Source organism: Benincasa hispida, chromosome 11, assembly GCF_009727055.1.
Source record: "Benincasa hispida cultivar B227 chromosome 11, ASM972705v1, whole genome shotgun sequence".
NCBI classification, from domain to species: Eukaryota; Viridiplantae; Streptophyta; class Magnoliopsida; order Cucurbitales; family Cucurbitaceae; genus Benincasa; species Benincasa hispida.
In genome coordinates, this window is record NC_052359.1 from 45,685,257 (window position 1) to 45,697,009 (window position 11,753).

The 11,753-nt window shown below is 34.7% G+C and overlaps 1 protein-coding gene across 1 annotated transcript; it reads right to left on the reverse strand.

The window, feature by feature from the left end:
- Positions 1–6,461: 6,461 nt before the first annotated feature.
- LOC120092195 (serine/threonine-protein phosphatase 7 long form homolog) lies at positions 6,462–10,937 on the reverse strand. Its single transcript, XM_039050431.1, has 7 exons — positions 10,595–10,937; positions 9,684–9,781; positions 9,338–9,532; positions 7,484–8,306; positions 7,326–7,413; positions 6,832–7,233; positions 6,462–6,755 (listed from the first exon to the last, which is right to left on the reverse strand). Exons 1-7 carry the CDS (start codon positions 10,837–10,839, stop codon positions 6,588–6,590), a joined length of 2,019 nt encoding a protein of 672 aa, XP_038906359.1. The 5' UTR covers positions 10,840–10,937; the 3' UTR covers positions 6,462–6,587.
- Positions 10,938–11,753: the final 816 nt, after the last annotated feature.

Genomic DNA, 11,753 nt, shown 5'->3' on the forward strand with positions numbered 1-11,753 from the left:
CTCTGTAATTTAAAGCTTTGAGTCGCTCGTGCTGTTCCCGATGAGTTTCGGAGGAAATTAAAAACAATGTTACGATGAGGAAGAAAGCTTTTGCTACAATATCGTGTAGCAAAATCGTGCAACAAGATCATGTAGCTTTTACTACAAGATCGTGTAGCTTTTGCTAAAAGATCATGCAACTTTCCTACAAAATCGTGTAGCTTTTACTACAAGATTGTGTAGATTTTGCTACAAGATTGTGTAGCTTTTGCTACAAGATCGTGCAAGTTTTACTACAAGATCGTACAACAAGATCGTGTAGCTTTTACTACAAGATCGTGCAACTTTTACTACAATGTTTGCTATGCGATCGCTATAGAGAGATCGATGGTGGGCAGTTCGGTTCGAGCGATTCAAGGCCTGGTTCACTTGTTTCAAACCAGATGATTTTTATCTTGTAATAGATGGTTACCTTGGTTAATTAAATTAATATAAGTGTTATATTAATTTAATTTTTTAGTATAGGTATCCAATCCCGGTCCAATAATTTTTTTTTTTAGTTTTGCATTTGATGTATGATTTATGTTTATTATTATATGTCATAATGTATGTCATATAGTAAAAATCTCACCATAGGTTATGCATTTAATTTCATGCATCATTTATATTATAAGTGTTATAATGTATATATAAATGCATGATTTAATTAAGAAAAATTCTTATAAATAGAAAAATCTCAAAATATTTACACATTATAGCAAAAAGTTCCCAAAGTGCTTTGTACTTTTGGAACTTTCTATTATAAAGTGTAAATATTTTAAATATTGCTTTATATTTAAAAAGTCTCCTTTAATTAATATAACATGCTCATGCATCATATAATATAAGTGTTATACTATATGATTGCATGCATTAATAACATAGCCATGCATCATTTATATTATAAATGTTTATATAGTTTTGAGTATATATGGATGATTGATATTAATTATTTCATTACATTATTATATAATTGTTGTATAGAGTTAGTAATGAAATGGAATTGCATGAAGCATGACATTACCTTAGGTAATTTATAATTGTTATAATGTACTAAGTATGTCACTTGATGCAATTGATCGGTTTTAATTTTGTTTCATTTTTTTTATAATCGTTATAAATAAATGAATTTAGAAATTAAAATCAATAATTCAGATTGCATGCAAACCTTAGGTTAAAATCATCTTTTAAAATTGTTTTAAAATATGATTCAAATAGACCTAAGATCATGTTTCTAATGAGATTATAAATCTTAGTTTAATCTTTTAAATCGATTTAATAGGATTACATTGATCTAAATAAAAGATTAACAACGTAACAAATATATCTATAAGGGACCTTTTGTCTAAGGCGAGTTCTGTCTAGGCTGGGGTATTTAAGTTGACGGAAACGTAACACCCTTACCTGGAAAGGTGAATTAGATAGATTTGTTATATGCATGCAAGTTTAATTAAAGTTTATTAAAGAATTTAATAGAATTTGATCAAAATTGTTTAACTATCCAAAGACAAATGTTGTTTTTGGGCAAATTAAACAAACACTTAGATAAAATCAGTAGTCGATTTTTTCCTAAGTTAATTAACCTTAGGTAAAATACTCAGTGGGAGAAAAATGGGCTACCTGATATTTCATTTTATCCTCTTCACGTTTCTCCTTAAAATTCACATCGTAAGGTCTATACTCAACCTCGAGGCACCATGGGTGTCACTCTACGGGTAGCATTTGTATAAATCAATATCAAGGTGAATGGAGAGAATATTTATAATAAGTGGGAGCGGGATGTGTGATAACACATCCCTTGGTCTCTCTCATTAGGTTGAAGTAAAGTTTCATGCATGGTCTCGTGGCACCATGGGTGTCCCCCTAAAGGATGGCATTTTTGCATTATGCTTTATTCAATCTCAAGAAATGGATAGGATTGCTTTAGTTTCATGTCTCAATCGGTTTTCCCTACGGTTGGCTCATTGAGGCGAAACTCTAAAACCTAAAATAAAGGGTCACACTTACAAGAATTGTTAAGCAAGTTAACAAATTCTTGACCGAACAATGGTGATTGTTAGTTATAGTGACAAGGTGTTGTTTCTGTCTAATGGTTGAGAATGTCTCATTTCAGTGAATGGGCATTGATCACCCTGCGGTGACTTTTGTCCTGCCTCACTAAAACATCATTGCAAAATAGATGTGACTTAGGATACACTAGACTATTTTTTGCTAAAAACTAATTAGTTGTCTTAGTGGTTTAATGCAAATAAACTAATGTTTCAACAATTTATTTCCATGGCTACTCCCACTTTAAATATTCTCGCCGTTGATAAATTAACGGGTGAAAACTATGCTTCATGAAAAAAAACGATCAACACAATTTTAATAATCGATGACTTTCGTTTTGTCCTGATGGAGGACTGTCCTCCCATTCTAGCACCTAATGCTGCTCAAAATGTTCGAGAATCATACAACGTTGGACACGGGCAAACAAAAAGGCCCAAGCGTACATCTTGGCTAGTCTTTCTAAAGTCTTGGCCAAGAAGCATGAGCTCATGCTCATAGCCCGTGAGATCATAGAGTCCCTGAGGGGAATGTTCGGACAACCATCCACACTGTTCAGGCATGACGCTCTAAAATACATCTTCAATGCCCGTATGCAAGAAGGGGCATCTGTTCGAGAACATGTTCTCAACATGATGGTTCACTTCAACGTGGCGAAGATGAATGGGTCTAGCATCAATGAAACCAATCAGGTTAGCTTCATTTTGGAATCCTTTGCTGAAAGTTTCCTTCATTTCCGTAGAAATGTTGTTTTGAACAGGATTGACTACAACCTGACCACTTTACTCAATAAGCTACAGACCTTCCAATCCTTGATGAAAAGCAAGGGACAGAAGGGTAAAGCAACCGTTGCTTCATCTTTTAAGAAGTTCCACAGAGGTTCGACCTTTAAGACTAAGTTTGTACATTCTTCTTCCGACACAAAAAAAGGGAAGAAGAAGAAGGGTGGGAATAGAAAAACTAACCCTATAGTTGCTGCTCAAAGGGGCAGAAGATCGATCAAGGCTACAAAGGGAATCTATTTCCGTTGCAACCAAGATGGGCATTGGAAGAGGAATTGTCCCAAATACTTGGCAGAAAAGAAGAAGGCCAAGCAAGGTAAATATGATTTACTTGTACTGGAAACCTGCTTAGTGGAGAATGATGATTCTTCCTGGATTATAGATTCCTGAGCCACCAACCATGTTTGTTCTTCATTTCAAGGAATTAGTTCTTGGCGGAAACTAGATGCTGGTGAGATGAAAATACGGGTTGGAACTGGGCACATCATCTCGGTGTAGCAGTAGGAGGTCTCCAATTGACTTTACAGAATAAATTCATTTTGTTTGAAAATGTATATGTAGTTTTTGGTCTAAAAAAGAACCTAATTTCTGTAAAGTGTTTGCTTGAACAATCATACTGTATCCACTTTATTGTAAATAAAGTGTTTATTTCCAAAAATTTTGTTGATATTTATTCTGCAAAACTGGGAAACAACCTTTATGTGCTAAGACTGTTAGCAACTGAGGCACTCCATAACACTGAAATGTTTAAACTGCAGTAGCTCAACATAAAAGACTTAAAATTTCTCCTAAATAAAATGCCCAACTTTAGCACCTGAGGTTAGGACAAACCAATTTCAATAGGATTGAGAGGTTAGTGAAGAATGGACTTCTAAGCGAGTTAGAAGAAAATTCTTTACGTGTGTATGACTCATACCTTGAAGGCAAAATGACTAATAGACCCTTTACTGGAAAAGGTCATAGGGCCCAAGAATGTTTAGAGCTAGTACATTCAGACCTCTGTGGTTCGACGAATGTAAAAGCTAGGGGAAATATTTCATCACTTTTATTGATGATTATTTAAGATATGGGTATATTTATTTAATGCAACATAAGTTTGAATCTTTTGAAAAATTCAAAGAATTCAAGGCTGAAGTTGAAAATGCATTAAGTAAAACAAAAAAGACATTTCGAATTGATCGAGGTGGAGAGTTTATGAATCTAACATTCTAAGTCTCTTTGATAGAACATGGAATAGTATCCCAACTTTCAGTACTTGGTACACCATAGCAGAATGGTGTACCAGAAAGGAGAAATCGAACCTTGTTGGACATGGTTCGGTCTATGATGAGTTACGCTTCCTTACCTGACTCATTTTAGGGTTATGTAGTAGAGATTGCAGCATATATTTTGAATTGTGTTCCATCCAAGAGTGTTATCAGAACACCTTTGGAGTTATGGAATGGTTGTAAAGCTAGTTTACATCATTTCAGAATCTGGGGTGCCCAGTACATGTGCTTGAGGCTAATCCTAAGAAACTAGAATCTCGTTCAAAATTGTAGCTATTTGTTTGCTACCCCAAAGGAACGAGAGGTGGTTAATTCTTTGCCCCAAAAGAAAACAAAGTGTTTGTATCGACAAACGCTACTTTTCTGGAAGAAGATCACATAAGGGAGCACAAGCCCCGCAGTAAAATTGTGTTGGATAAAATTTCCAAAGAAACTACTGAGCTTTCAACAAGAGTTATTGAAGAACCTAACACCTCAACAAGAGTTGTTAAAGTTGGATCATCTAGTAGGTCAAATCCACCTCACATGTTGAGGGAACCTCGACATAGTAGGAAGGTTACAAACACACCTATCCGTTACATGGGTTTAACTGAAATCCTAGCTATGGTAGCTGACGAAGATGTTAAGGATCCATTTTCTTACAAGAAGGCAATGTAGGATGTTGACAAAGATGAATGGATCAAAGCTATGGATCTCAAAATGGAGTCAATGTACTTCAATTTAGTATGGGATCTTCTAGATCAACTTGATGGGGTAAAACCTATAAGTTGCAAATGGATCTACAAGGGAAAACGGGGCGCTGATGGGAAGGTACAAACATTCAAGGCTAGACTAGTGGCAAAGATTTATACCCAAGTTGAGGGAGTTGACTATGAGGAGACTTTCTCACTTTTTATCATGCTTAAGTCTATCCGGATCCTTTTGTCTATTGCCTCATATTATGACTATGAGATTTGGTAGATGAACGTCAAGACTGCCTTTCTGAATGGCAATCTTGATGAGATCATTTATATAGAGCAGCCCGAAGGTTTCATAATCCAAGGCTAAGAGTAAAGGGTTTGCAGGCTTAATCGGTCCATTTATAGATTGAAGCAAGCTTCTCGATCCTGGAACATAAGGTTTGATACTGCGATTAAATCTTATGGTTTAGATCAAAATATTGATGAGCCTTGTGTATACAAAAAGATCATCAACAGTTCAGTAGCTTTCTTAGTGTTATAATGTAGATGATATCCTACTCATTGGGAATGTTATAGGTCTACTAACTGAAGTTAAAAATTAGCTAGCAACCTAATTCCAAATGAAAGATTTGGGAGAGGCTCGATTTGTTCTGGGAATCTAGATTTTTTAAGATCGAAAAAACAAAACGCTAGCTTTGTCTCAAGCATCGTACATTGGCAAAAATGCTTGTCAAGTATTCGATATAGAACTTCAAAAGAGGCTTACTGCCTTTTAGACATGGAGTGAGTTTTGGGATTTTAAATTTTTGTGTCTTTTTATATATAAGTTTATAAAATTTCTAAATATATATATAAATTCGGGGTCGAGGATTAATCGGGGTCGGGGTTGGAGTCGGGGCGGGGATATTGTCCTCATCCCCGCCCATCCCCGGACGGGCCCCCGATTAGATTCCCCGGTTTGACCCCATCCCTGGTCAAACCGAGGAATCCCCACCCCGTCAGGTTTTTTTGTCAACCTTAATTTAGTGTCAATTGATTTTTATTGACCTTTATTGTTTTATTTATTTATTTATTTATTTGGTTCGATGAATATGTAGATGAGAGATTTGAGAGGAGTGTGTAAAGTGAGACTCAACTATAAATATCATACATACAATTTTCACATTTTCTTGTTGAATCTTTTATTCTTTTTAAGATTTGGTTATCTTTTGGTTATGTTGAGACATTTTTCACTTTTCAGGGTTGAATTTGGGCATCATTCTTACTTCCTTTATTTATTTTAATTGTTACTTATTTTTTAATTTATCAAATTAGTGGTTCAAAATTGTTGTTCAAACTACATTTTTCTTAAATAACATTTTTTCATACGAAAGTTATAATTACTAGTTTCCCCTCCATATATTAAAAAATGGTAAGAAATGCTAATTTAATTACACCCTAAGTCAATATTTTAACCCCGATATTACATTACATATCAATCCAAAAGACCACCTGAAGTCGATTATAATGAAAATTTTGTCACATGGTAGTCCTCTTCTCACACAACTTGTACAAGAACACCTATATATATCATTGACTCCTAGGTGATGGTTTATAGCATCAATGGGAGATAGAAATGAGGCATATCCCATAGGCATTGTTACAATCAACAAACGCGTGCATGATGCTTGAACAAAAATTGATGCAATATTCTTCAAAATTCTTGGTGTAGCATTACAAAAGATTAGTGATTCTGTCAAGATCCATCAAGGGTTAGTCAAAATCTAATCATCGACTCTATCGTCAAGGTTGTCCTAAACAATTGGTTGTGAACGCCTACGAGAATTTTGTTGCTTGTTAACATCGTTAGGTCTTACACTATTCCTACCATGAAGATCGTCCATTACTTTGAAGCAACTCTCACATAGAGACTTTACCTCACCTTGTGATGAAATATTATGTATTTGCTTAATAATATTTCCCTGCAGAACATAAAATAATTAATTAAAATTATAAAATTTAGGCTCAATGGAATATATATGCATAGATAGAACTTACCATGTAGTCATAAGCAGCTCCTTGAGGTGTAATATATCTCCTTGTGATTGAGTTGTACCAAGAAAAGTAGTTATCTGAAACACCTATCCCATCCTGTATTACCTCACCAGATGCACAACACTCTCGACGCAAACCCCATGCTGAGATATATTGTGCATGTTGGTGTCTCCAATCATTGTCACGCTTACCTCTCAAGTCTAATTGATGCAATTGCTTATCTGTATCACAATTTGGTGGCACACATTGTCGGAATTTAAATTGTCTTAATACGCGATCTGGTCGATGCCATTCTATAATATGGAAGCATATGAGAGGACTTATAGTCAACCAAATATCTTGTCCGTTAAGACAATATGCTGGTAACGTAGACATAATCTCAGGCGTGTAAGGTGTCCAAACCATCTGAATTTAATAATAATATATCAAAATTTAATAATATTAAGTAAACAAGGCAAGACTTTACAATGGGCAACAAAAAAAAACTTTGATTATACCTCATTTAGTGTAAGTCGATCAAATGTGTATCGATATTGGCTTAGCACATGTGTGGATACCTTAGTGACAGTTAAAGAGCCACTCCATCTGTAGGGTGAATGAGAATCTAGCTATTTATTATTGCAACATAAAACAATTAAGTAAACAAAATACTCACCGAGCACTAAGTGGGCATCCAACATGTTCATTAGGCGTCGTTGATTTGCGTTGTGGTGCAATCGTAGGAAATCTATCCCAAGCCCACACTTGCAATAATATGAGTGGTCCTGCAATCTCCAATGTGTCAATTTGACAGGCTCGACATAATTCTCGATACAACCATGCAAGACATGCACTACCCCAAGAATATCGTCCAGCCTCTTCAAAGTCATTTAAGAGAGGGAGAAACATGAGATGAACAAACGTGCTAGACTTGTCTGCAAATAAAAATCCTCCAATAAGTTGCATTATATATGCCCTCGTATAACGTTTGATCATGACCTCATCTGCTTCGAGGGGTAGCTTTGTGAAACGTGATGTTAGCCAGGGTAGGCTTAATCTAGAGCCCCTAAGTTGTGGCTGTGGAGGTCGTACACCTAATAAATCCTCGCATAACATTGGCCAATCATGTTGTAATGATCCAGTTACTACCTTTCCATCAACCGGCAAACCAAATTGGATAGCTATATCCTGTAATGTAATTGTACACTCTCCTCCAGGCATATGAAATGTGTGGGTTTCAGGTCTCCATCGCTCTACCATTGCAGTTATGAGATGCCAATCTAATTGAGTGAATCCAATACGGGCAACACCCCAAAATCCAGATTGTTTTAGGTACAGCACCATTCGTGGATCTAAATCAATAGTGCGATGTAAAATAGCTTCTCTCCTCCGACAATGCAAACAATTAGCAGATTGATCCATCCACACCAATTGTGAACGGTGTGTAGATTGCAAATGTAATATAGTTGGGTTAATAGGTCCAGGATCCATTTTTAATACTGAACAACAAACAAATAATTGAAATATTAGTCAGTATGCCGATATATATACAACCAAACTAACTTCCATGCTCAAAGAACGGACAATAAATTGTGAACCATAATAGAGACCATCCTACCAGCCTAAAACATTATTCTCCCGGAAGAAACCTCATCTCAATATGAGATAGACAACTTAATAGAATCTCTCTAGTACAAAAGCATTGATTAGTTCAGTGCTCTTAGCACTTATGTAGAGCCTCTTGAGTTGTGGCATCCTTATTTATGTGACACTTACATTATTTTTATGTGACACAAACATTAATGTTATTCATACTCTATATTAGGTTCACACGGCCATCGACAACTATTATTAGCTTATTCATTCTAGCTTCTGCACTTAAAAAGACCTACACCAATTCCTCTTTAGCATGTCCATATTATGTGACACATTATTGTTATTACCTTATTTATTCTAGATTCTGCACTTATTATGTGACTTTTTTTATTACCTTATTATGTGACCTACAACAGTTCCTCTTTAGTACGTGCAGAACCTCTTGAGTTGTGGCCTTATTATGTGACACTTTTTTTATTGATATTCTATACTAGGTTCACACTTGATGTTATCGATAACTATTAATACCTTATCCATTCTAGATTCTGCATTAACCAGCTACAACAGTTTCTTTGTAGCATGCAGTGTTTAAATTGAAAAGAAAAATAATAATAGTAATAATAATGGTGTCTAGGACTGCTAACAAAAGTATGTTAACTATTATAAGTACGTTAGTGAAAAATATGGTTGATAACAAATCACCTCAATGTTTGACTCTAGTGCTTTTTTGGGTCAAACATTTGGGTCAAAACACTCTGCAAGCGCTTTCTTATATTGCCTGTAAGGTACTTTTAACTTCTTTCAGAAACAATTTATGTCACTCTAGGATATGATGATTGATTTTGAGTGTGAAGTGTTTTTGCCAAGAGCAAAAGCAAATCTAAACATAGCTTAAATAAAATCTCAAGTAAGCAGAATTTACTGACTAACATACCTGTTGTATTGGCCCCATGATTTACATGCTCTGAAACTGATTCTAAAGCCAATCCCCTTCCTCCATTGTCACAATCCTGACGCTTCTTTTTACTTTTAAAAGGTTCCGTACTTGACTTTGAAGCCTTAGCAGCCTTCCTCTTGCGTTGCTGCTTTCTTGACTTAGACAATGCGTCTTTCTGTAACTCCTCTTGCTCTGCAAAGAAAACACAAACTCCGTCAGTAGTACCAACGTGGATATAACTAGTTACTTGAGCTTAACAAGTATCAGAATACTTGACATGAAAATTGTTGTCCATGTCATTAATAAGATAAAGGCTAAACATAACATTCCACATAGAACAGACCTAATCTGTTGAGGAATCGTCTGCCACTAATATGCTTCCATATATGTTCCTCTGTTTTATTGATGGTATCACCCGTAAGTCTGCATATTAACTTCGAACTGCAAAGAAAGAAAACAAAATAGAAAAGGAATGAGGTGGCAATGACTGTGACAGGACACAAAGAGACAGAAACCAAAAGAATGAAGTGCATGTTTGCGAGTGATTTAAATCACTCTAAAACCCTCCTTTTATGATTCAAAATTAATTTAATATTTAATTTTATACTTTTAAATGCAATTTGATTGGTTTTGAATCACTAAAATCGTATTTCATACTATTTTGAAAATGACAAAAGTGATTTTAACTATTTTAAAAGCACTTCCAAACATGCCTGAAGACATGAATGGAAGTTTATTTTGCATCACTCAAAACACTCATGTTTGAAAGTGAAATAAAGTGCGTAAAGAAAAATCAGTACTCGGTAAGAAATCACCTGTAGGGTGATTTTAGCTCAATTGAAAAGCACAGAAAACCATTTCCATAGCCAAGCATTGATATACTTTCTTATCAAGCATATTTTCCCAAAAGTGTTCATAATCAAAGTCATCCTTATGTTTATTCCAAAACAATCTCAAATAGACCACAAAATTAATGCCACTATTCCTGACAAACCTAGAACACCAACTTCCAAGATTAATCAAGTTCTCATATCAGCTCACGAAAAGAACAACGATAAGCAAATAAATAGTACCCGGTCTCTAGACTTCATCTTAATTTCTCAGTTCTCCAGCATCAAACTACCAAATCAAACATAGGAAGCATTGCAAAGTAAAATCCCTACGAACTTTCAACACTACAATCGATCAAAGGGGATCGATTATCGGGCCTAGAAAGACAGCGACAAGTAATGAAAAGAAGAAAGTTTAGAGTACCTGAAGAGAGGATCCTGCACGAACATGTTAAGAGGAGCTTTTTGATGGGACAAAGCGAAGTCGATGAGGCCGAGACGACAGTGCTTGGTCCGAGAGTAGGAGTCCCTGTCCTTCGCGAGGATTTCGTGGCCAGTCTCCACGCACCGGAAGCGGCCATTGTCGAGCTCTGTGAAGTTCGGTTGCCCCAGAAGGTAGGCACCTTCGACATTCGCCGTCGGCCTCTCGTCGCCGGTAGTCGACGCCATACCGGGGGTCTAATTTGTTGTTCAGGAGTGGAAGAAATGTCAATCGGCAATGGTTTTTTTTAAAATTATTATTGTTATTATTTTCCATGGATAACCTACATTTTCTTTTGTTAAAAATATGTGTCTCTAACTCTTATTTGTAGGTGATTTTCAAAAATAGAAAAATAAGAAAACTATTTATATAAAATAATAAAATTTAATTTTTTTTTTTTTTTTTTGATAGAGATGGATAGAAATCTATCGATATCTATTAGTAATTAAAACTGATATAAATCTATCATTATTTCTATGATGTTGATAAAAGTCTATAAGTATTTATTTATTATTTCTGTAAATAGTTTGACATTTTTTTCTATATATGAAAAATTCTCTTTTATAAAAGTAGTAATTTAATCTCAACTTTGGCTCATAACCATTAAGGGTATGTACTTCGAAATTTATAACAATTTAGTTTTTAAACTTTAATAATTAAGATTTAGTCTATGTATTTTATAATTTCTAACAATTTAGTCTTGTTTATGAAAAATTTCATCAAAGTTGAGTGTCACTTTTCATATGATAACAACTTAGTTTTTTTATAACTTATAAATAAATTTGATTAGAATGAGTTTACCCATCTACATGTGTAATAAATGTCATTAAATCATATTAATATTTTTAAGATAGAGAATAAATTGTTATAAAATATAAAGTACAGAGACTAAAACGTTACTTGTTAAAATTTAGGAATTAAATTATTACAAATTTGGAAGTATAGGGACTAAATCATCACCAACTAATGTATAGAGACTAAATTGATACTTTCATGAAAGTACAGATGTCAAAAGTGTTTTTTAACCCAATTTCTTTTCTTTCGTAGAAATGAAATTTAACCAGCTGTTTTTTAAGTAAAGATTACTAACTTTTCCGTTAGC